Source organism: Mytilus californianus, unplaced genomic scaffold (genome assembly GCF_021869535.1).
Source record: "Mytilus californianus isolate M0D057914Y unplaced genomic scaffold, xbMytCali1.0.p SCAF_9, whole genome shotgun sequence".
Classification (NCBI taxonomy): domain Eukaryota; kingdom Metazoa; phylum Mollusca; class Bivalvia; order Mytilida; family Mytilidae; genus Mytilus; species Mytilus californianus.
This window is the reverse complement of record NW_026262745.1, coordinates 55,012,989-55,040,950: the sequence shown is the minus strand read 5'-3', so window position 1 is coordinate 55,040,950 and position 27,962 is coordinate 55,012,989. Positions and strand designations below refer to the sequence as shown.

General features: G+C 30.1%; 1 protein-coding gene across 1 annotated transcript; it reads left to right on the top strand.

Moving 5' to 3' along the window:
* Positions 1-22: 22 nt before the first annotated feature.
* LOC127716636 (sorting nexin-5-like) lies at positions 23-27,962 on the top strand. The gene is made up of 14 exons (XM_052222880.1): positions 23-59; positions 4,800-4,961; positions 5,701-5,802; positions 6,944-7,074; positions 8,969-9,044; positions 10,449-10,532; positions 11,129-11,203; positions 13,831-13,861; positions 18,033-18,117; positions 19,927-19,966; positions 21,284-21,370; positions 24,246-24,335; positions 24,662-24,727; positions 25,573-27,962. Exons 1-14 carry the CDS (start codon positions 54-56, stop codon positions 25,708-25,710), a joined length of 1,173 nt encoding a protein of 390 aa, XP_052078840.1. The 5' UTR covers positions 23-53; the 3' UTR covers positions 25,711-27,962.

Sequence of the window (27,962 nt, the reverse complement as noted above, 5' to 3'; positions counted from 1 at the left end):
GGAACATTTCGGGTGTCTACTTAACTCCTTTTACATCGTCTGCAAGCGCTGAGATGAAGGTTTGGCTAGATGTTTCTCTTTACTTACATACTTTAAGAAGGTGTTTACTGTAACTGAAACAGAAAAACATGTTGTCCTTTCAATCTTCTGAAGAGCAGAGCATATCAAAACATATATGCAGATTAGTCACTGCAAGCAAAATATGTCCTGTGACAGTTTTGACACGCCCCCAAAATTTTAAATATTTCCCTCTTGCAGTAAATACCCCCCGTTGTATAACAGCCAGTATTGGTTAGTATGACATATACAAACATATACAGATACCAACTAAGCCACTTTCGAAATTAAATTAAATCAATATGCCTTCATAAATCATTTTTCAGAAAAACAAACGAAACAGAACATGACTGTCATGAGACTACAGAGGAAAAAATATAGAACATGAAAAATTGCTCTCCTTATTCTCTAAATCATTTAGTCTTCAACTTCTTTAGATGCTTAAAACACACCTTTTCATCTTGAGACCCACATTGGAGCTTTCAGCGACCTCTTATTATAAAATACAAATTCATTCATCATACACTTTGAAAGCTGAACTTAAATGTTTCAATTTCAAGACACCACATATATTGGTCGAGGACTAGTTACCGTCAGTTACCAGTTACCATCAACTTGCATTTTATGCAATAACAGACATGTTGCGTAAATATGGCATACTGTAATTATCTTCATAGAAATACACTTATTTTTTTATAAACTTGATTTGGTTTAAATTAACTTCTTAAGACTCGGAAATCTTGATTTTTTTTTTTTTTGAAGAAAGTCACAATAGGCCGCCTGTACAAAAAGGGATGCCCGTAAATGACACGGAAACCAGTCATAGAAAATCATACTTTATCAGGGCGTCATTGTAGTGTTTACGGAATGCATGTCCAGGTGGAAACCAGGCGGAAACCAAGCGTAACTGAGGCGGAAACCAGGCGTAATATTTAAATGAGTACGCCTGATCCACAGAAAACCAGGCATTATATGCAAATGAGTACTCCTGGTCAATAAAAAAAACCAGGCGTAATATCCTTACATAATACTACACTTATTTTAAATCAGTGTATTACCCTAGCTGTGTATTTGATACAAAGTTCTGTACTATTGCTTAAATTTCTCATTGTTTGGCATGAAACTTGAAATATTAATCATTAATTGAAGAAGCTATATAAATAAATACATATTAGACAGACACTGGCTCAAATAAGTTAAAGTTTAAATTAGAATTATGACAACTAATTTTTCCTGAAATAAAACCAGCATTTTAACTAAGTTTTTTTTGAAAATTAATGTCATTTGAACCAAAATATCAATGATAATACTGCAATTTAACTTAATGTGAAAGATTTTAATGTTATCATCCAAGGATGAAGGTTTTCAGAATTCAAAATTACTGTTAAAAAATAAAACTTAGTTACTCACATAATTATCTTTTACCATGTATCCCGTACGAAATTATAAGGCGTATTACGCCTGGAAATCTGGCGTAAATCAGGCGTAAGTGGTAGTTACGTGTCCAGATCCAGGCGTAAGGGAACAGGAAACGTAAATTTGTAGTCCTTACGGGCGTAGAAAATATGGTAAACCTGGCGTAAATTTAAATAAGCAAGGCGTAAATTTTCCTACGGGCGTAAAACTGTTGGTATGGCGTAAATCATAATACCCATAATGCTTTGTTGATAAAGGATCATGGGATTTTTTTTTTCAAAATTTGGCTCTTTTGTATTATTTTGCAAGAGTTGGACTTATGGCAGATTTATATATTCAGGGATAATTAAGCTTGTTTTGTGCTTTTTGGAAGAATTTGAAATTGGAATTATGGAATCAAATTAATTAATGAAAATTGTGAAATAAAAGGAAAGTAATATATCCCGTACGAAATTATAAGGCGTATTACGCCTGGAAATCTGGCGTAAACCAGGCGTAAGTGGTTGTTACGTGTCCAGATCAAGGCGTAAGGGAACAGGAAACGTAAATTTGTAGTCCTTACGGGCGTAAAAAATATGGTAAACCTTGCGTAAATTGAAATAAGCAAGGCGTAAATTTTCCTACGGGCGTAAAACTGTTGGTATGGCGTAAATCATAATACCCATAATGCTTTGTTGATAAAGGATCATGGGATTTTTTTTTCAAAATTTGGCTCTTTGGTATTCTTTTGCAAGAGTTAGACTTATGGCAGCTTTATATATTCAGGGATAATTAAGCTTGTTTTGTGCTTTTTGGAAGAATTTGAAATTGGAATTATGGAATCAAATTGATTAATGAAAATTGTGAAATAAAAGGAAAGTAATATACATGGTAAAAGATAACTATGTGAGTAACTAAGTTTTTTTTTTAACAGTAATTTTGAATTCTGAAAACCTTCATCCTTGGATGATAACATTAAAATCTTTCACATTAAGTTAAATTGCAGTATTGTCATTGATATTTTGGTTCAAATGACATTAATTTTCAAAAAAAACTTAGTTAAAAGCTGGTTTTATTTAAGGAAGAATTAATTGTCATAATTCTAATTCAAACTTAAACTTATTTGAGCCAGTGTCTGTCTAATATGTATTTATTTATATAGCTTCTTCAATTAATGGTTAATATTTCAAGTTTCATGTCAAACAATGAGAAATTTAAGCAATAGTACAGAAGTTTGTATCAAATACACAAAAGTACACAGCTAGGGTAATAAACTGATTTAAAATAAGTGTAGTATTATGTAAGGATATTACGCCTGGTTTTTTTTATTGATCAGGAGCACTCATTTGCATATAACGCCTGGTTTTCTGTGGACCAGGCGTACTCATTTAAATATTATGCCTAATTTTACGCCTGGTTTCCGCCTCAGTTACACTTGGTTTCCGCCTGGTTTCCGCCTGGATATGCATTCCGTAAACACTACAATGACGCCCTGATAAAATATGATTTCTACGCCTGGTTTCCATGTCATTTACGGGCGTCCCATTTCGTACAGGAATGCGCCATGATGTATACTGCAAACTTATTAACTTACAATCAAAAGCTGATTTCCCTACTGTAGTTCTGACCAACCATGTGATGAATGTATAGCCAGTCAACTTGAGTCAAGGTTGTTAAAACACTCCCATCATCATCTAGTTGTAAATAGGACCTTAAATCACTGACATGGTTGACTAGGAAGTGGTACAAATATTATTTATATTTTTTTATTGCCATCATACACAGATACACAAATTTTTAGAAGCAGAATGATCCTTTATAAAAATAAGAAATCACAGTCTTCACAATAGACTTTTGAATCTAAAGGACTGCGGCTCATTTCACAAAAAATCTTAAAGAGTAAAAATATTCGTAAGTCATACACATTTCAGTATAACTTACGATCAATTTTAATCGTAAGATTTTTTGTGAAAAGAGTCGCTGAAGCTCAATTTTAAGAAAATTTTAGTTAGATTATATTGGCCTGTGGAGATGATTTTTATAGGCCCGACAGAAGTTTTACAAGTCTGGGCTTATGGGCCTGTGGTTGAGCGCGAAGACTGGGAGATTTGGTATGATTGCCAATAAGACAACTTATCCACACAAGTTCAAATGAAGTGGATGTAAGCAATTATAGGCAATCGTATGGCCTTCAACAATGAGAAAAATCCATACCGTATAGTCGGCTATACAAGGGCCTGACATAAAAAAAAAGGAAACAATTCAATTGAGAAAAATTACAGCCTCATTCTGTGTTTATAACAAAACAAATATTACAGACATGAACCAACGAAAACCACTGAACTACAGGCTCATGACTTGGGACAGGCACATAAAGAATGTGGAGGGGTTTAACATACATGTTTGTGAGCACTCAACCCTCCCCTAATCTTGGACAGTGGTGTAACAGCCAGTCAGGGGTACTTACTTGTACAAGTAATTTTTATTTACTTAAAGAAGTAAATATTAATATACTTATATAAGTAAATTTGTAGGATACTTATACAAGTGTATTTTATTTACTTGTATAGGTAAATAATTTTTTGGCTTAGTTATGTCCCTTAGACATTCAGACTTTTTTACTTATACAAGTAAAAAAGTCATCCAATCTTCTTTTTCTGAGTTCTTAGGACTTCTTTGCTCTTATAGAATTCTTAATTGTCTGTCCCTTGTAGATGTCTTTACTAATCATTTAAGTGTAATTTCATGGACAATGAAAATCTTATTTGTCTGTTATCTTCAGAACACTGCTCATTTACAAGCCCCCAAGGGGCAATTTTTGAAGGCCTTGCTCAAATACTAAGATCTTTGCGCAATCAGTTTCTTTGTTGAATTAATGAGATGAAACATTGAACTTTTATCAAAAATAACCTGAGAAAAATTGTTAAAGGCATGTTTTTACATCTCAAAACTTGAGAATTTTTGTGGGATTGTAAAAAAAAATTACTTATACATGTACAAGTAAATTTTTGAGAAAATTAAGGGGAGATTATTCAAACATTATAATTAACTTATATAAGTCATGTAAGTATATTTTATTTACTTCTTCAAGTAAATAAAGATTACTTGTACAAGTAGTACCCCTGACTGACAGCACAACCTAAGAGAAGAGCAAACTATAAAAATCAGTTGAATAAGGCTTAAACCAGTTAACCACATCTAGAAAATTTTGAATATATTATATATACATTTAGCCTTTTTTTTATTTGCTGGGAATGTCACATAGAAAACAAGGAAATTGACTCCCCTCACTGGATTTGTCCTAGCATATGATTATAACACCATTCATTTCCTAATTAATTTTTCAGAAATCTGAGGAGAATGGACATGAGGACTCAGATGCAGAAATTGATATCAGATCACCTAGTCCTGTTGTAAATTCTGGTCCCTTCAAACACCTGTATGATGTTAAAGTACCTACAGCAGTAAAAGATGGGGATAATTTGCAGTTCACCATTACAGTCTGTAATGTAAGGTCAAAGGATAGGAAGACATATTGTGCATTATATTATAAGATAAAGGAGATGAAGGGTACACATACATGCAACAGCAAGCCAACAACACAATCAACTAAAATGCATGCACCTCAATATACATGTGCAAAATGTCAAATTTGTAATTACTAAGAGTCTTAAAAAGATGTGAATAAATTAAACAGAAACTTATGAAGATGTGCCATCAACACCAAATTTAGAATATAAAACGATGTAAAATACAACAAATGACAACCACTGACAATATTCCTGACCAATGAAATGAATGAGAGATGCGTGAAAAAATATATGTCAGAGTTAGATAGTTTTTTAGATCTAATTGAACCCTTGCATAGATATTTATATGATCTCGTAGATGCCTATTTGTGATAGCACGTAAACATTCCCTTTCAAATTCATTTATACTCACAATAACTACCAACTGCAGAAAAATTGTGCTATTATAAAAAGAAAAATTTGTAAAGAAAAAATAGTATGAAACTTTTACAATTGTGAATTTAATTTGTAATCTACTTTTGTATGAAAGTTATCCAAATTTTATTTGTTACCAACTGTCATGACTGATGTAAGGAAGTTATTGACATTTATTATGCACTTTTTATTAAAATTGCCTGAAAGTTTTGAAGTTTATCGAGATATCAGATTACAACTTGTACACATCTAAAATTATATTTTATTGATTAATGTATTATTTTTGTTATTGTTTATATATTAGCCAGACAATGACGAAGAACTGAGTACAGTAACTAGAATTTATGATGATATAGAATGGTTGCAGCATTGTTTAATGACACAGAACAGTGTATCAGGAATTATAGTATGTATTTTAAGTAAATTGATAGACATTATCCCAAATATACGACAGGATACAAAGAATGGGGATAATATTTTTATTAATTCATGATTCTCTGTGTAGTTTTATTCAGAGTTTCAAATTCAATACATTTATATCACAATTCACCTCATGTTATGGTATGGGCTTAAAAAGAGCTAGAGAAAAACATAAGAATTTCTTTCATATCAGTCAACACAGATTTTATTCCTAATTGTCTTTAGTTTTTATATATCTGTTGAAGACGGGACATATTATGGTATACCAATATCCGTCCATACGATAACTCAAGTTCGCCTACAAGAGTAGGGAACATTACTGTGACTTCATCTGACCTATCCATCTGTTTGTTTGTCCTAATTTTTTGTCAGGTTAGTTTTTGTTTCATGTAGTTTAAGATGAAAAATTATTCAAATCAATTTGAGACTTAATATTTATAATAAACATCTTTATTATTCTAAACTTTTAAAAGATATATCAGCCAAATTAGGGTTTTACAATGATTTTGTGGTTTACTATACATGCAAATGAGATAGTATGAATGGGGCATGGTGTCCAATGAACAGATATTGTTTTGTTTTTCTCTGAAGCATAATTGACTAAATACAATCAAAGTTTACCTTAGTTCTCCGTACAACATCTACTATGATAGTTATATCCATTCATCTTGTCAACTTTATATTACTATAGTTTAAAGAAAGAATTAAAACACACCAAATGCTAAAAATTATTGTTTTTTTTATGCAATATCTTTTTTTCTTTTGCCAAATTGTCAAATATCTAGATTGTCTGTGTCTAAAATAAGAGAGGCTAATGATACCAAAGGGATATTCAAACTTAAGTACATAAGGCATACTGATAACACCATGACAAAACACAAAAATTGCCAAAAGACAAACAAGTGAAATAACACAACATAGAAAATAAAAGACTGAGCAACACAAACCACACCAAAAACTGGGGGTGGATCAAAGGTTGATATTATAATAAATCTTGGAATGAAATAATGTCATGTTAAAATGACATATACAAAAAAATATTTTGAATATATTCTATTTATCATTTAAACTTTTGTATGAACATGAAAATCATTATGTTATCAAATTTGCTACATGTTGATATATAGGTACCACCTTTACCAAACAGACCAGAAACAGATGCTAAGGCAGCAGAATCTAAATCAAAGAAACAATTAGGAAGTGGTAGTAAGGTCATGGTTCAAGATGATTTTACTAGAGACTGTAGGAGTGTAGAAAAGTTAGTATGATATATCATCTACAGAAGGGGGTAGGTGGTTGTTTAGTGGTCTAAGTAGTTCATCTATTGTATCACTAGCCTATCAACACTGAGGTTGTGAGTTCGAACCCCACAGTTAGCAGGTGTGTTGAACTCCAATCTTAGGATTGTCACTTTTCCTGACAAAAGTCGTTCGTCCTCTCCAGGCACTGCACCGTCCTCCACCAATAAAAAATGACCGCCATGATATAGCCTCTAGTGATGAAAGTGGCATTAAATACCAACAATCAATCAATCAATTATCTACAGAAAGTTTTTCAGAATTGTACTGGGAAGTAAATATATACCAAGTTATAGTATAAATGTAGTAATAAATATTTTACACTGATTGCTTATCTTAAAATACAACATTCAGCAATATTTTCAATATTCATTCTAGGATAAAATATTAAAACTAGAGCATTTCAAAGAGTAGGATATATACTGTAAATTCAGAAATTATTGCGTGCATTTATTATTGCAATTTTGTCACTTTAGACTAAAATGCGATTTTAATTTTTGTGATATTGAGAAAAATACTTGATTAATTCATATAAAAAATTTCAAAATGCGAGTAAATTTTTGCGATTATAACACTGTCGCATTTTTCGCAATAATAAAAACATCGCAATTATTTCTGAATTTACAGTATATATATATATATATCAGTCAAGGGTATAACTCTATAGGGTTATTAGAGAAAAATAACATACATTTGTTATTGTGGACTAAAAAAAACAAAAACTGTGATAACATATGTATGTTACATGTTTCAAAGGGGCAATATACATCCTTTGTTTTGTTAAAGTGTATACAAGTTCTATTGATATTATTATTGTCTTTATGTATACTAAACTATAGAAAGATATAACAGTTCATAGTTTGCCAGTCATGAATAGTACACCTATGTTATTATAGAAAAAATATGCCTGTAATAACTAAAGGGTGTTATTACAGCTTCCCTACATCACTTCAAAGCCTTTGCTCAGACATATATCATGCTTAATCATAATGTATTTTAATTTATTGTAAGAAATAATGATCAGAGCATGTAATGAGGTTCTGCGCAAGCTTCCAAGTAATTCCCAAATGTCTCGTATAATAAGTTACATGCCTGTAATAACTAAGCCTTGTTATTACAGCTAAGTTTATCCCTTAAAAGCCGTGTCTCATTGATTTACCATGGTTGATAAAAAATGTATTAATTTAATTGGAAAATTAGTTATCAAGGCTATATGATGTATTAAGTAACTGCGCAAAGTTTCAAGAATTCCCAAGTGCCCACTTAAATTAAAATATTTATGATTTATTTGACAAATAACAAAAATATGTTACTACAGGTTAAGAAAATTTAAGGAATAAAGAGTAAACAAATCATGAAAGTATCTGTAATAACACATGTATGATATTTTCTCTAATAACCCTATAGAGTTATACCCTTGACTGTATATAGTTCAAATTATTACACAATTACTTTGAATTTTAATGTATGGTATATTCTAAAAAGGTTCTGTAAGTACAAAATATAATTGTATTTAGTCTAGTAACTAAACAACACAAATATAACATAATGAGACTTACTTACTATTGTTGATAAAAAAAGTGACTACATAATTATTTTACAGAAGTGCTTATAATTGTGGATAATATCACATTGAAATGACATTGTATTGTATTCAACTATGTGGTACTTAATTATTATATGATAAGAAAAGATCAATTTGAATCTTACACAAACAAACCTAAAAATAAACCATCAAGGACAACAAATGATTCATTAGTATTAGAAACTGAAGCGTTTAAAAACTTGGTGTTTTTTTGAAGAAATAGATTTTTTTATAGTTGTTTTTATGTTAAAATTATTTTTATCTTTCAGCTACCTTAAACTTATTACTCATCATGAAGTGTTTGGTAAAGATGAAAATCTACGTAAATTTCTGTTGGAGAAAGAGGTGAGACCCTCTCTCATTTTTATTTGCCCATAATGAGCTTGTAACTTCATTCTAATTATTTTTTTAATTTAGTTTAGATGTACACATCAGGGTATTAGATTTGAATTCAAATTTCCCTGAAATGCAAAGAGAACAAACATTCTTTTAGAAATTTTAACTTTTCTACAGCAATAAATAGTGATTTTGGATATTCAATTGTACATGTAGATCAGTGAGACAGCACTTATCCACCCCAGCCAAAAATGGTAACTTTCAGTCTATTTTTGGGCCAGGTAATCTTTTCTCATCATTTGGCGTCCTGATTTGTCATCCATTAACTTTTACAAAAATTTCTCCTCTGAAACTACAGGGCCAAATTTAACCAAACTTGGCCACAATCATCATTGGGGTATCTAGTTTTAAAATGTGTCTGATGACCCTGCCTTTCAACCAAAATGGCTGACATGGCTAAAAATAGAACACAGGAGTAAAATGTTTTATCTATTATTTTAAAAACTGCTACAAAAAGAGAATATCTGATAGGTGCAGAAATGTTCAGAATGTTGAGCTCTACCTATTGTCTATTTAAGTACAATTGGCTCAAAAAGAAATTGCCTGCAAAATTGATTTTTTATTTAAATGTTTTTGGCAGGATCAATATAAACAGGGTAAGGTAAACTCATGTTCCTGATTTATTCCCTTTGAAATTAACATTCAATTAACCAAATCTGAAATTCAAGATGGCAACAACACCAAACAAAAATCAGTTTTACTTCTGATCTTGTAATGGGATTTTCAAGATTTTGTTACTGTAGGATTAAATATTTTGCATGATAATTAGCTTGTTGACAAAACAGGCTTCATGAAGACTTAGGATCTTTCAATATATCCACAGTTGAAATTATTAACTTAATTAGAATTAATACCTGCATATATTTGCATAGTATAGAGGACTTAAATGTTTTTTAAAAACAGTCCTGCTGTTTTTGAAATATAATTTTAATATCAAGTTAAAAGAATTTTTGTGAAATGATTTTTCTTTGCAGTTTCCTAAAAATATACTTTATAGACTTTTTTAAAAGATATTTATACCATAATTTAAATGTAAGTCATATAATTAAAAGCAAAAATGAGCAAACCATAGAAATCTGATAAACCATTCCAATGAATTAACTGTGATGTGTTTCTAAAGTATAAGGATGTATTTGATGTATAGAACATCCTGGTCTTTTTAAATAATCAAAGAGCCAATTACTGTATGGATACTTAAAAAATATAAGGGTACTACATTTTGGGGTACTGTTAAACAATTTTTCAAAATTATATATATATTTTGATATGAAATATTGTTTAATTAAAAAACAGAAAAACAGAATTTGCAGGTCATTGCATCTTTTGCATTAATTTTTATTATATATTTCATAGGCAGCAGTGAAAGCCAAGGTTAAGAGAGGGTTCTTTAACAGAATGTCAAATATGGTAGATGAAGCCAGAAAAGGGCAGCATAAGGTATGACTAATCATTTTTTTTTTTATTTATGGAATATTATTGAAAATAAAATGCAGATCGATTTTCATTTAATTTAGTTTCAAATTTTATAAGACTCTGTACCTCAGAGTTGTTGTCATTTATTTTTAAGACAAATGGACATTTTTGGATCAATAAATATATTATCGAAAACTAAATAATTAATGAAATACTGGTTTACAATGGTTTACTTGGATATTCATCTTACTAAAACAAAAAACAATCAAGACAAACAACAGTATACAAAATACTACCAAAAAAAAACAAAGACTGAGCAGCACGAACCCCACCCACAACCTGGGGTGATCTCAATTACTCAGGAGAGGTTTGCAGATCCTCCTCCAGATGTGGCACCAATCGTGTTACTCCTATAAAATATGTTGATCAGTTATATCAATAGTTGGTTGAAAACCTCTCAAAACAAATTTATTCAAATTTTATGAATTTGTTTTAAAAAACACCTGTTTTAATGTTTTGTATTAGAAAGGTAATAAACATTTCTGTCTTTTTTTTTTTTTTTTCTTAGATTATTTGTAACAGGTATAAATACCTTTAGTTTTTTTTTAATCTATTTTCAGGATGTTGATGAATTTTTTCAAAAGCAAAGAGAATGGGCTGTCAATTATGGAAAGTACATGAAAGATGCATCACTGGTACGTAAAACAGTTTCTGTGTCAACTCGTTCCTTTGCCAATTTGTACTCGACTAACTCGTACCAATTTTCACTAACTCATGCTTTTACCAACTGGTACTTTTAGCAACTCTTACCCAATTTTTAGTTGCACTCATATGCAATATAGTAGTTTTTTTCTGTCATATAAAATTTCGAAAGAAAAGAAAAATAGATATGTTGATTTGAAATTATGATTAGTGATCATTAAACGTTGGACCTACAAACTGATTAATTATTGATTATGTTGGGATTTTTTTAAGCATAGAGAATTTGATAAAAAAAATAATTTCAGAATAAATGCAGCACTGTTAATATGGCTTTAAAGTTTGACATTTTAAAATGGATATGTTAAATGTGTGTAGTAGCTTTATAATATCAAAAAGATAGTGAAGTTTTGAGATCAACTAAAAAAACTTCTTCAATACACCCAATGGAATAAATCATTCAAAAAATAAATTTTCCAAATTTCTTCAGATTTCAAGCTCAAAGATGAAGTGCAGTGTGTCCTCATTTGATAACAAGGAGAAAACTGAATAAAACGTTATTTTCTCAATTAAACAGATTTCAGCTGCTTTCTAAACAAAGCGGTCATGTTTTTCAATAAACATATTTTTTTTTACCACTAGATCAGAGACTTGCATTCTATACAAGTCTCGTACAATATCATTTTTGAAAATTTAAAAATACAAAATTACCATTAAGTTTACGATTTATCCTCAAAATGAGGAACAAGTTGGTTGAGTATGAGTTGGTCAAAGTATGAGTTGGTTGAGAATGAGTTGGCAAAGGTACGAGTTGTTGTGTACCCCACTCAACATGTATTTAATAATGTTCATCACAGGTATGTAATACACATGTTATAATACTTCACAGATACTAAATACAATTTTACTCTCGTTGTCTCGAACTCGGTTGACTCGAAATTTCGGATGAGTCGAAGTTTTCCCGTGGTCCCGAACTTTGTTCCATATAAATGTATGTATTTCGACTCCTGATGAGTCGAAATTTCGGTTGACTCGAACTAAATTTACGGTCCCAAGGTTAACAAAAGCATTCAAAATTCATTATTTATCTCGAACTAATACAAATATGTCAAAACATGACCTCAGGGATTTAAATGGATTGAAGAGTTAAACTGATAATACACGTGTAATTAAATATCCAGTCACTGACCACTGTATTGATTTATGACATTCTTTATCCACGAGTGTTTACCTAAGATTATCTTTGATCACCATGATAAATAATTAGTTTTACTTTGTTATAGTTTATGAAAAATAATTCAAAAAGTTTTAAAAACAATTAACTGTAATCATACACTAATGAGCTTGGTTGTGTATAAAGTAGGGAATAAGACTTCTGTTGGTGATCAACTCAAAACTACTCAATCGTGGTCTTTAATCTTTTTTTTTTTTTCTCTGGCAGAAAAGGATTGAAATAAAAGAAAATGAAATGAAATCTAAATTTTCTAAATTTTTTGTATACAAGAATGAACAATTTTGTCAACTTTAAATAACGCTTAGATTGATTGGAAATTACTCTCTCGGCTCAAAAACCACTGGACAAAATTGTAACTGTACATAGAAATAAATAAGAGATGAAAAATGTTATTATAAAAGACCATAACATACAGATACATCGATTTGAGACCATAATATCAATCTCCTACCCATATTCATTTGGATTTATTTTAGCTTTACCAAGCTAAGCACAAGTTGTGTCCCTTGGTCTGTCAAACTTCCGGTTTGAGTTTGAGTTGAACTACGGGTATCTCGAAATATTCCTCTGGTCCGGCGGACTTCAAGATAACGAGAGTCGACTGTACATATATTATATAAATACACAGGAACATAATTATATAAATACACATATAGTATACATCACAGGTGTGCAATACACATTTTATGTAACCCTTTTAATTTTGTCATGTTCTCCATATATAGAAAATTGAAGATTACAAAAGTACTGACCTTTTCATGACAAGTAGAGAATGATATAGATGATCTTTCTTTTCTTTGTAAATTCCTCCGCATCGTAGCACCTGTGTCACACGATAGTAAAATATTAAAAAACCTTATCATTATAATATTCCACTACAAAAAATAAAAAGATTGGAAGCATTTTTAACAATCTGGTCATAATAAAAAAAAAAAGCCAAAAACAGAAAAATCTAATCAACGACATATTACAATGAAAATGTAAGACTTTAAAGAAAGGATGTTTTTTTTTGCAATTAATATAAACCATTAAAGCAAAATGGTGCACATCATCCCGTCCACTTTGAATTTAGAAGCATGTTATAAAAGGTTTTCATCATCAAACTATACATTTAGCTTACATAAAAAAAGAAGAGAAAAGGAAAGCTTAAGAAACATGAACACTTAACACAGAAACAATGATGAGTTTAAGAGTAACAGAAATTATTGCGCAACCTTTTTTTTTTTGGCCATATAGTTTAATGATTTTATCCATGAGATATAAGATTCTTAAAACCACAATTTCTTGAATAAGAGTTCAATTATAATGTGCTAATTTTATTATTAGGCTTACTGTTTCTGGTAATGAATGGAACAATCAAACAAATAAGTTTTTCTAATCTATTTTCAGAATTTCAACAAAATGGTATATGCTCAGATGAGTAAGTTTTTAAAATTGTAAAATTATCTGGAACAAATTATGTTACAGTAAAATCTTTACTTGACAACAGAATATGCAGCAAGAAAATGTGAGCTAATTGCTGCTAATCTTACCGGATATTTTCAGAAATGTCCACAGTTTTGTTTTTTCAGACAAAGTTCGATAGACACTTTCAAATTGAAATCAACAAAAAAACATGTGGAAAAGCCAGATGTTGATTTGGTAAAAGAAATATTCACTCTGTAAAGATTTCTTCACAATTTTTTTTGTTTGAAATCTTCAAGATAGTTAATGATTCTATCTTTACAGGATTGTGTCAGTTGAATATGCGCTTTTAAGCTCACAGGGGCCCGAAGGGCCCCACGTGAGCTTATGCCATCACTTGGCATCCGTCGTCTGTCGTCGTCGTCTGTCGTTGTAAACTATTTCAAAAATCTTCTCCTCTGAAACTACTGGGCCAAATACCTTCAAACCTTAACTTAATCTTGTTTATAAATTGTATCGAAGTTTTGATCCATCGACAAACATGGCCCCCATGGCTAAAAATAGAACACAGGGGTCAAATGCAGTTTTTGGCTTATATCTCAAAAACTAAAGCTTTTAGAGCGAATCTGACATGGGGTAAAATTGGTCAATGGGTCAAGATCTATCAGCTCTGAAATTTTCAGACGAATCGAAAACCCGTTGTTGGGTTGCTGCCACCGAATTGGTAGTTTTAACAAAATTTTGCAGTTGTTTGTTATTATTTTGAATATTATTATAGATATATATAAACTATCAGCAGCAATAATGTTCAGCAAAGTAAAATCTACAAAAAAGTTAATATGACCATAATTGTCAATTGACCCCTTTTAAAAGGAGTTATTGCCCTTTAAACACAATTTTACACAATTTGTTCATCAAGTTTGCTAACATTTAAAAATCTTCTCCTCTGAAACTACTGGGCCAATTACCTTCAAACTTTAATTAAATAAGGGTCAAATGCAGTTTTTGGCTTAAGTTATATCTCAAAAACTAAATCTTTTAGAGCAAATGTGACATGGGGTAAAATTGTATAATTGGTCAAGATCTATCGGCCTTGAAATTATCAGACGAATCGAACAACCCATTGTTGGGTTGCTGCCACTGAATTGGTAGTTTTAACAAAATATTGCAGTTTTTTGTTATTATTTTGAATATTATTATAGATATATATAAACTGTAAGCAGCAATAATGTTCAGCAAAGTAAGATCTACAAAAAAGTTAAATGACCAAAATTGTCAACTGACCCCTTCAGGAGTTATTGCCCTTTAAAGACAATTTTACACAATTTGTTCCTCAAGTTTGCTAACATTTAAAAATCTTCTCCTCTGAAATACAGGTGAGCGATTCAGGCTCTTGAGAGCCTCTTGTTTATTATTCAATGAAAAACAGTTTAGATCTGTTTGAGAAATACTTTTTATATAGAAACCCTGTTTTACAATATAATGGATCACAAATTGAAATATTATTTTGAGAGACTTGACCAATATGCTGATGAGCATTTTATTGTTATGATAAGAAGGGTAACTCTTGATTTTCAGTTTTGGTGTGTGTAAAGAATACATGTTATATTTGAACTAATTACGACATCAATTTTATCAACAAGCAATTGATATGAACAATGTTTATCTTGTAAATAAACTTTTATCAAATGAAAAAAAAAAGTTTCAGTTGAGACCAGAACTTAAAACTAGTCAAATAATATGACCACCTTATAAATGGTAAATGTCAAGCTTTGAATCAGACATCTAATTTTATGATAAAATACATTTCACTGTTTCTAAATATTTTTTTTTAAATAAAAAATAATCAAACAATAGGATTCTCACATGAATTTCACAGGGTTCAAAAATTTCAATGCTTAATACAAACAAAAATAAAAATTTCAGATAGACTTTGTTAGAAATAATTGAAAAAAGCTAATTTCCATTCGTTTTAAAGATTAGAAACAAAGTGATGCATTGACAAATAATATCTTTTAACATTTTGTTTCTTACAAAAGTAGTCCTGAACATGCATGAAATATTTTCCACTGGATGTTAAGCAATCAACAATCAATCAATCCTTAAAGAAAGTAATTGATCTGGTTTAAATATTTATTTTGTTGGAACCATTCAAACTGTTTTCTAGACCTGGAATCCAGACATTTTGTCATATTTCACCATAATATTTATTTTTTATCTATTTTGGATGTAAATGTCAACATTTTATAAGAAAAACATGACAAAGTTTTGGTTTTTTACTATCTCGCATGTTTAAATATTAACTTGAAACAATTCTTGAAATAATAGACCTAATATTTAAGTCTTAAAAGGACCCTTACTTCATCTACAAAAAAATGCCTGGTATCAGATATTTTACATAATTTTAGTTTCCTGTAAAGGAGTAGGGGCATTAAGGCTCGGTTCGGCGCAAGAAAATAAAGTTATTGAGAACTATTTCAAATTTGCACATAATGTTTGGAAATGCATAAACTCAAGAAATAAAAATGAATAACATAAGATTTTTGATGATATGATGTCATAATCAGTCATAAAATGCAACCAATTTCATGAAAACAAAGAAAACTGCTAAGTTTATGCAGTTTTCAGTTATCATTTCCATTATGGAAACATTGTTTGCAGGCAAGAAACAACAAAATAATTGAAGAGAAGCTTTATTATACCAATTGACTTATTCTAACCAAATATAAAGTTGTTTCTTAGTTGCGCACATACTTTCCCAATCTAATATATACCTACAGGTTGGCGTAAAATAAGGAAAATCAAGACATTTTACAGAATACACATTTTGTCATAGTTTGTTGCAATGGTAACTAGTAAAATATGAAATTTGTTTTTATTTTTGAACACCTTGTACCTTAATAGTGTAGTTTGGACAAAGTTAAGAATATGTATGGTAACTTTTCAATTTGCAATAATGACTGGGCCTAATAAGGGCCTTATTGCCCCTACTCCTTTTCAAGTGAAATTATTTTCATAAGAAAGACAAAACATCAAAATATAAAACAATGTATGATTAGAATTTATTTTCAACTCTGCTTTACATTTTTGTCGCAGAAAGCTCGACATAGGGATAGTGATCCGGCGGCTGCGGCGGCGTCGGCGTTAGCTTACTTCTTAAAATCTTTATATTTTAGAAGGTGGAAGGTCTGGATGTTTCATATTTTGTATATGGATGCCTCATGTTACGAAGTTTCCGTCAGTCACATGTCCAATGTCCTTGACCTCATTTTCATGGTTCAGTGACAACTTGAAAAAAAAGCTTAGATTTTTTGTAATGTTCAATTCTCTCTTATTATGGGTAATAGGATAACTATACTTGGTATGTGCGTACCTTGCAAGGTCCTCATGCCCGTCAGACAGTTTTCACTTGACCTCGACCTCATTTCATGGATCAGTGAACAAGGTTAAGTTTTGGTGGTCAAGTCCATATCTCAGATTCTATAAGCAATAGGTCTAGTATATTTGGTGTATGGAAGGACTGTAAGGTGTACATGTCCAACTGGCAGGTGTTATCTGACCTTGACCTCATTTTCATGGTTCAGTGGTTATAGTTAAGTTTTTGTGTTTTGGTCTGTTTTTCTTATACTGTATGCAATAGGTCTACTATATTTGGTGTATGGAATGATTGTAAGGTGTACATGTCTAGCTGGCAGGTGTCATCTGACCTTGACCTCATTTTCATGGTTCAGTGGTCAAAGTTAAGTTTTTGAGTTTTGGTCTTTTTTTCTAATACTATATGCAATAGTTCAACTATATTTGGTGTATGAAAATATTTTATGTTCTATTTGTCAGTCACGCAGGTTTTTTTTTACCTTGACCTCATTTTCAAGGTTCATTGCTCAGTGTTAAGTTTTTGTGTTTTGGTCTGTTTTTCTTAAACTATAAGCAATAGGTCAACTATATGTGTTGTATGGAAGAATTGTTAGCTGTACATGCCTACCTAGCATGGTTCATCTGACCTTGACCTCATTTTCATGGTTCATTGGTCAATGTTTAGTTTACTTGGTGAATGTTAAGTTTATGTGACAGTTGTAATAAAGCTTTATATTTAGGACTATCAACATAATATCAATGATTAGTAAAGAAGGCGAGACATTTCAGCGTGTGCACTCTTGTCATGTCAATCTCATCAAAATGTTTTTCAGGATTAGCTAGTTGTTATACTCATCTAGGAACATGTTTGTCAGGAGGAACTATAGACAGAGATGAAACTTCAGTCAGGATTAACAAGTAGGTCACAGAAACCTTATTTGTGCATGTTTTTGATATTTTAACACACTTCAGTTTATTTTCTACACTATGTTTGTTCTAATCTACTCAGAATTTGAATATGACTTGATTGCAGTTTTGCTTAAACTTAACTCTGGAAAAATGTATGAACATAACCTATAGGTTGCACTTTGTAAATACAGTTGTTTCACAAACCACACCTCTTTTGGGGAGATAAATAATATTCATAGATATTTTGTTTTGTTTAAGTACTGGTTCTCAGATATGATCTCCATGTTTCATCTCAAAGAGACATGACTTGGGAATGTTACCAGTTTAAAAACATATGGTAGCGGCGAAAATTGAATTCTGAGGAAGACCCAAAGTGAAGGAAGGGGTAGTACAGAATTTTAGTATAAGTTTAAACTCTTAGAAGTTCAAGACATATAAATGTTGAAAATATGCTGCACAGCCCTATGTTTTGACCTTTGAATAAAATAGTAGCGCATATCAACTTTCTATTCTAGGATATAATTTTTTTTTCGAAACTTCATAGTTAAAGTGGCACAGTTTTAGCCGTAAAGGGAGTTCCTATGGGAAATTGCATTGTCTATATTTTCAGAAGTGCAACCTATAGTTGGCATTTATGTATGTTTTCATCCATCCGCTCGGCGATATATATTAAATTTTCTGGAATTACGCCCCATTCTAGAATCCTAAATCCACCCCTGGTACAGGATGAATATCAAAGACGCTACCTGATGATGTTATCCTGGTCTAACATCTTAAAGGGGAGATAATCAAATTCATTTACTTCAATATATGAATAGTATTTCAGGAAAAGGGGTATCTTTTTATGTGTTCATTTACGAAGTTCAAAGTTCTTATTTTATTATACAATTAAATTTATAAGTTTACATGCATGTTTCCATGGTTATTTTTCACTTTTTTTAAGTTTTTCAGTTTTCTTCATGTTACATTTGAAAGAATTATACCTTAACACATAACTCATAGAATGTACCGAAATACAAATTTTCATTATTGTTTTATATAATTTTACAATAAATGTGCATGCACAAAACACAACTCTTATTAAAATCACGATATTCTTGACAGGAACTATATTATCTTTATTCTTTATATATATTCACTTACTACATATATACCATGTCAATAGCCTGAGAGATGATAATTGTTACAACTTTAAAAAATATAATTACTTTTAAAACAGTTGTCCAGAGAAGCGACATAGCTTATACATTTATACATTTATACTTATAAACTTATAAACTATACTTGGACTTATACTACATAGGAACATATTTTATATTGGGTTATCTCAAGTTTACCAGAAAAAAATCCTAAATAAAAAATAACCAAATTATAAATTATTTCAAATGCATTATATGAATGAGAGACAGGTCGGAGATATTTAAGTAAAGTATAATGGTGGGTTTACATGGTATAACTGTCCATCTGATTTCCATTTGATTTTTTTACCTATAATGTTGTTTTGACAAAAGCCGCGCTGTTTGAACACTAAAATTGGATGTCATTTGGTTAATCAAATGGAAGGCATGGTATCGTGTGAATAGAATGCTGTATCATTTACCTTGGCAACAGTACAAATGTAAAGAAAAGTCGCATGGAAAATTATAATGTATAAAGGTACTTTATGTTATGTTGCTTTTCTGGACATCTCTATTAGATGTTATTATGCAAAAATGTTGAATGCATAGTAGATTAATGAACTATTCAATGTTAGGTATTGTAATGAGAAATGCACAGTTATTGTAAATTTACAGCATTAACTTTAGTTTTGTTCTTTAGATATCTGGGAAAACTTGGTGAAGGCTTAGAAAGTGCTAAGGTATAAACTATTTCTAAGAGCTCACCCTCTGCTAGGCTTCATTGATATTGCAGTGAGTTTTATGTTCTGGAAACAGCAGTTTTAAACATTAGTTAATATTGCATGGCCAGTTTATCATAAAAAGCACATAAATGTAGTTTAAAAGTGATATAAATGTTTAACAACTAGTAGATTAGATTCACATAGCCAAAATGAAACACAATTGAAATTTAAGTGATATCTATAGTTCCAGTTTTTTATGCTCTAGTTGCTCAAACAATCGTTTTGAGCTATATTTTACCATTGGCCTTCTTCATCTTTCATCTTTCATTCTTTATCCTTTTGCCACTTTTTCTTCTACAAACTTTATAAAATTCTGCTTAGCTGAAGCTAGTTGACCAATTTGAACCAAAACTGAATGCAAAATAATTTGTAAAAATTATATATGATCAGGCTAGCTACACTTTTCGACAATGCCAACAATTCTGCTCCATCTTTTGTTGCAGGACATCACAATATGCAGACTATAAAGATCATGATTCAGGAAAACTCATGAAATAATGAGTTAAATCATGCTTTTTGTTTATTTTGTTAAATATTTTGTTGTAACTTTGGGGATATTGTGTTTTATGGAGACATCAAATATCACTATAAAACACCATGTGATTGTTGTCTACCAATCACCCTTATGAAACAGCTATATCATAAATGTTTTATTATCACAAAATGAAATCAATTTGTTTGGCTTCTGTTGTAATGTTAAAAAAACCACAATTTATAACTTGTTTTTAGGGCAATATAAAGAACATTTCAACTTAAAGGAATTTTTCTTGCATACATGCAGTAATGAATTATGAAAAGAATTTAATATACCCTTGCCTTTATAAACAAAACAGTAAGCTATTGAGAGTTTAAGAGCAGTACCAATTAACATTGGAGTCACTTAAAGATCCTTTGTCTGTACCTACCCTGTGCCTTGACCTGTGTTAGTTGCTCATTTTGCCAAAAAAATTATCCTTTGAATAGCCTTAGAAATGTGAAGAAATTTGCTATCTATAATAATCTTCTACTATTTATAGCAAATGAATGTGTCAATTTAACAGAGATGAAGAAATCAAGGCTCCTAAGTTATTGAATATTAATGTTTTGTGCCTTTTTTATTTGGAAAAAAATCATGAATCTATTAATAATCAGAATTTTGTACTTTGTACTTATTAGTAATAAATTAAATTTGTTTTTTTTTTATTGGATTTGAATTTTTCAGAGTAAAATACTTTTAAAATTTATAGTTATTTTATTATTATATTGATACTTTTGCTCTACTTTCTATATATATAGCATGGTTTAGAGGTATTAAGTGCCAATGACGAGAAGACTGTTGCCTTTCAGTTAGACCTGTTTGCACGGTATATGGATGCAGTAAAGGTAAATTATGAACAAACACGTTTTTTGACAGCTGATCAAGTGTTGACTTATGTCATTATTTGATATCTGATATTCTTAAAGTTTCACATTGTCATCCTCTTTTTGAATTATTTTTGAATGGTGTTTGAAAATTCTCTATAATGATTGCTCTTTTCATTTTGTGCCTATGAAAAAAAGAATGGCAGTTGGAGGCAGTTCTTTATTCATATTGGTTACTTCTGCTTCTCCTCTAGATTTTGTTAAAGTTTATCAATATCATGGTAGTTTGAAGACTATGAAGATTACACCTGTTTAGCTGATATAAGAGCATGCATTACTCAAATAATGCCACATAGACACATTTTGCAGCCTAATTGTTAATGCATCCTGTAAATTCAGATATGAATCCTTGCATTTGTTTTTGCAAATCCTTAAGGACAATTTAAATGCAATATTAGTTGTGAGATATAAAACCATGTGATAATATAACATTATGAAACAATATATAATTGTCAGTTCTAATAATGCAATAAACATCATTTGACTCTTTCATATTAGTTGCATTAGTGTTACTAAAACAAAACACAAAGAAAAATTGTAAATTATATGCAAGATTTATAACCTCTTAAGTTTTATATTTCAAATGTGCACAATCACTAAAAGAGTAATTGGCAGGGGTTTAAATAAGCGGTGGTCCAAGGTCCGTGGCCTTCCATTAAAGAGTTCAGACTTTCCCTCGGGTAGTTAGTTACACCCGACAGACTTTCGTATATTTGCGGGTTGAAAAGTTACAAAAGCATTTTGAAAAAAAAATATATTTTTAAAAATTTAGTATAGAAATAATCTTAAAACATGCAATTTTATAGAAAGAAAATTATATGTTTGCTTAAATTCTTCGCAATTGATTTGATGTGTAGTCACATGACTGGTCATTGTACAAAATACCAGGAAACTTGAGAATATAATGTTAAAACATAACTAGTAAACGGTATGAGTCTGTTTGGTTTTGGAATGACCTCTTCCAAAAGAAAACCTGATAAAACTGGGGATACAGCATGGGTGATTGATGAAACGACATAATGCAGCCCGAAAAAACATGATCTGACTAAAGACCAAGACCAAAAATATGACAGGGAAAAACAAGAGCGAAAATCTTCCCCACATATAGTGAAAGGGAAAGTGCCCTGGTTCATTGGACAAAAAAACTTAAAACTTGACCCTATAAAAAGATCATGATGAAAAATTACCACCCAGCATCTATATATCTTGCTAAAAGTGGTTAAAAGAAACTGACCCCAAGTTTTGAAACGAAGTTGAACTGTTGTCTGACACAAAGTTAGGTAAGTGTGTTCCTAAGCAGCAATTGAAACCAAAACAGTTAAAAAGGCACAAAGTGTTATTTAACACAGCGTATAGTGTTGGAGAAAAGGGAAACCCTCTTATTACTGAATTTATCTAAGAAATTCAGAAAAAAAATGAAGTTAATGTAGTAAGATATTATGAATGTGTTGGAATGTTAAGCATTTTCTGTTTTTTTAAATTGAATTTTCAATAAAAATTGGACCTTCTAAGAATAAAGGAGGACCTTTGAGTATTTTTGGTCAAAGGTCATGTAAAGGTTTTTTTTTTTTAAATTCAACTGTTAGACTAAATCTTATGTGTATGTATTGCTAGATGTATTGTTTTTATACGCCCATTTACGGGACGATATTATGGTTTACCGTTGTCCGTCCGTCTGTCCGTCAGTCGTCAACATGTCGGACATTAACTCAAAAATGCTTTAACCAATTTGCATAAAACTTTGGTGAATTGTTTATATCTATTGACGTGAGCCCCCTTTGTTTTTTATAAATTTTAGATTTTACGTTTCCGAGTTATGGGGTTTTATTCATTAAAAAAAGGGGGGTTTTCCAGTTTTCGGACAACAACTCAAGGATGCTTTCACCAACTTGCAAGAAATTGTGGTGAATTGTTTATATCTATTGACATGAGCTCTCTTTCGATTTTTATATATTTTAGATTTTACGTTTCCGAGTTACATGGTTTTATTCATAAAAAAGGGAGATTTTCCAGTTTTCGGACAAAAAATCAAAAATGCTTTCAGCAGTTCTTATGAAACTTTGGTGAATTGTTTATATCTATTGATGTAAGCTCCATTTAGAATTTTATAAATTTTACATTTTACATTTCTGAGTTATTGCACAACAGCAAGAAATCTTTAATTGAATATAATTTCAATTCATATAACCAATTTCAAGTTCTTTGACTACATTAATTTATTCAGAAACCTATAATATGTCAAATATTTAATACAATCCAAATTCAGACCTGTATCAAGCTTGAATATTGTGTCCATTTTTGCCCCAACTGTTCAGGGTTGGACCTCTGCGGGTGTATCCAGCTGCGGTCAGCGAAGCAGTTTATTAAAGTATAATAAGAATAATTGTATATTTATTTCATGTTTATAAATATATTAGCCTGGAATAGGAATAGATTTTGTTTTAGTCCATTTTTCTAGAAATGTGTTGACAACTTTTTCTATCATTTTTCATAATTTCATATGGCCAACCCTAACCCATTGAAATTTTTGTTGAAAAGTAAAAAATATTGTACATAAAATTTTTTTTAAAAAGACAAATTTGGTGCCACTGTTAACTTTTTAGAAAACTGTCATAAAATTTGACAAGTTATGCAAAAATCCGGTTTCAACGATATTCACCTACATTTAAGAAGTCACAAATGCATCACTAACATGACTAATGACACAATTGGTTGAAAATTTGTTTTAACTGAAACAATTGGACATTTTAAAATATGTTTTCATCAAATATTCATAAGATATTTGCATTTGTTTATAAAAAAAAAATGTGATTTGGTTTAACTTTTATAAAAACAGGAAATGTTGTTCAGAAGAACGTGTTTACTGGTGGAGTATGAAGATGCATGTAAGGCTTTAGAAAAAGCAAAACCTAACAAGAAACAGGCAGTGAGTATTTCAACTTTTTTATGTATATAGCATATCTACCCAACAAAGTGTATATTAAAAGATAAAGCCAAAACATTCCTAGCATTCACATCTTATGGACTTTGAACGAGGGGCAGTAGGAATCTGGAATTCCCTTAAAAAAAATCATTCTCTCCTGGATCTCGAGAAATTGCTCATAAATTCACTAGTCCTGATAGGTGTGATTCCGGTTAAAGATAAAGGCCCAATTCCTTCGTCCATAAAACGTCCTTTCGCCCCTCATATGTCTGCTTTCATCTATTGATTTCTTAAAGGGAAGTAACTCTTTTTCCTTTAATTTCTTAAAGGCAGAAGAAACCAAAGAGAAAGCAGAAAAATTGTATGAAGAATGCACAATTAATGCAAGAAAAGAGGTAAATTTATACAAATCTGCAGGAATATTTTAGGAATCATCTTTATATTTGTTGTGTGTAATATATTTAAGTTGAATTATGTCAAGTTTCATAATTTGAGGAGTAAAAAAGATGTTTCGTATGCCTGAAAATGAATTACTTTTGATCATCATCAGCAATATCAAATTTAAACACTTTTGAAGAATAAACACCTTCCTGTTCAGTGTAAAAATAAGGAGATGTGATATATGCAATGAGACAACTATTCACTTAAAACCAAAAGTCGTGGATACCAACTGCTATAATAGGTTTATATTTTTCCTTTTAATTATAATCTTGTTTCTTTTTATTTGGAGGGGGTATTTATAGTTAAGTCAACATGTTGTTTCAAGCAATGTTTATGTATTTTTACTTTGAAGTATATTTTTTTTATTTTGCTAATTTTTATTAATTAAAATTTCATGGAAAAATCAATACCATGAACTCTTATACAGAAAAATTTAATCAGTGTCGTATAAAGTAAAATAACAAAAATACCGAACTCCGAAGAAATTTCAAAACGGAAAGTCCCTAATCAAATGGCAAAATCAAAACCTCAAACACATCAAACGAATGCATACAAACTGTCATATTTCTGACTTGGTACAGGCATTTTCCTATGTAGAAAATGCGGACTAAACCTGGCCTTAAAGCTAGCAAAACCTCTCACTTGTATGACAGTTGTATAAAATTCCATTATATTGACGACAATGTACATTAAAAGATATACTTGCACAGTACATGTTTGATTATAAGGATGTTTTTCTGTGGGACTGTTCTCTCATTATAATTTATCTTATCTGAGATTTGAAAATTATCCTTTGCAGTTGAAGACATTCCTACGAAACAGACTAATATCCTTTGAAGATTGTTTGTCAAAGTTTGCAGAATCCCAAATAAAGACGGCAAGAGATACATATACCTTACTTGTGAGATCACTTACTGAAATCAAACAAATGGATTAATGTCTTATTGTTGCAAAAACTGTTATATTTAATTTATTTACGAACAAAAGATATACAACGATTATGACTTTGGAAACTTTTTTACACAATTTTGGTCATGTTTTGAGGACCTGAAAGTCATTATTATTTTTTTTTCTCAAAATCAAGTTCAAAGCAGAAATCACGACATAAAAAAACCTGGTTAAGCAGTTTAACAGACTAGACCAAATTGAATGTTTGTTATTTGGAAATACATTGTTACATGCAAAAGTTTAAGATTGATATGATTTTATTGACTGTTAAAAAATTGCAAATTCCTCAGGAATTGATGGCATGCTACTTTCGATTTTGAGAAATGAAATATAAACAGGAAGTCAGAAGTTCAAATTCTAAAATTTCAAATGAATGAATTTATTTTGACAATACTAGGTTGTTTTTGACAGTTTCAAATGGCACTAAATCTTTGTGTTTTTAAATTTTGACTTGTAAAAAGGTTTTTATATGACTGATAACCATTTAAATTATTTTTGTAAATTAGCATGAAAGTATGGCATATTTTACAATAAAAGGTTGTACTTGTTAAGAAAAGGGGGGAGTTTGATGCTTGCATATTGTGCTGAAAACAAAGCAAATGAATAATCTTTTAACAAGGAATTTGAATATTATACAATTTTTATTTTACAATATAAATTGACAATTGCTTATTCTAAAAATTTATTAAATACTGAAGAAAATTTCCTGTTTTTAGTTGATGAATCCTTAAATATTGTTGTATTTTTTTAAAAACTAAAATTTAGTAGGAAAAAGACACTTACGGGGAATCAATTGATATATAAAATATAGTTTTTAAAGTGGTGTAACATCACATTTTCTATGAATTATCAGGGTACAAAAAAGTATTTTGCAGGTTATATAAAATTTATATTTTGACATCACTAGTAAATAAATAATAAGCTCTCCTTTTAAATGGCAAATTGCCTCAGTTGAGTTAAAGGCCCTAAAAATGGGACAGTACCATTGGTTGTTTATCTATATATATTTTAATAAATAAATTAGTGTATTTCTATTTGTAATGTTTTCAGAACGCTTAATTTGTAGGTATTAAAAAGTACTAATTTTAGTGCAATTCTAGTCATATTTTGTATATGTTATAACGTTACTCAAAAAGCTTTACATTAATATATTTTTATTATAATAGTTTTCAATTGTTTCTGTTGAGAACAGATTTGTTTGTTTTAAGACAGTTATTTGTCTATATAGTGTCTATTTGATTTTATCTTAATTTATCTAAACACATAACATATGAAAAGATACACGCACATACAAATACTGAGAAATTTTCATTATGGGTATCTTAAGTTTTGTTTATATTGGGAATAAATATTAACCATGAAATAAAAACCATAACCAAATTTTAACCAACAAAGAATAATACTTTCACATACTGGAAACCGTTAGAATTAATCCTCTTGAAAACAAACCGACTAAACCATGAAGTTTTAACTCTATGAAAATAGATATTTCTATAGTAGCTGATTTCACAGATTATGTTTACGTTTTTTTTCCTGTTAACTATAAGAAAATTTTTCTTAAAGTTTAAAGTAAAATTTTCAACCAGAATTTTGATTAATCAATTTGTTTACAGTTAACGATAGCGATTTGTATTATTGGATGATTGCTTCAATCTACTTATTGTCATAATTGTATATAAAAAGATTAAGAAAGGACATCTTTAAATCATGATTGCTTTTCTCCAAAATTATAAAGAAATAATAAAAATGCATGATAGTGACTAATTTTAAATTCAGAAGAAAGTAACTTCCATAATAGTTGATAGTCAGACAATAAATGAAAAAGAAGTGTAATTGAAAAAAAATAATTAGATTTTATGAAATAATCATATAGAACAAAAATAAGCATTTTTCTTTATAACCTATATTTAGCAGAAAAATAATCTGGGTTCAGTTTTTTTACAGAAAGTATTTGTTGCACTAGTGCAAAAAGCATAAAAAACATTGATTTCTTTAAAGTCTATTTAGATTAAATGTGTTTGCAAAAAATCTGTCTTTATAGCAATTCATCAATACATTAATATATTTACAATATTCAAATATCATTCCAGAGATATATTTGACATTCCATATGTAATTTTGATATTCCTTTGCTTTAACATGTTTATGTATACAATTCTACACTATTTGTTCTAAACATTGTGCAATTAAATTGTATTTTATAACAATTCAATAGTTAATAAACTGTGATTTTATTTTTGA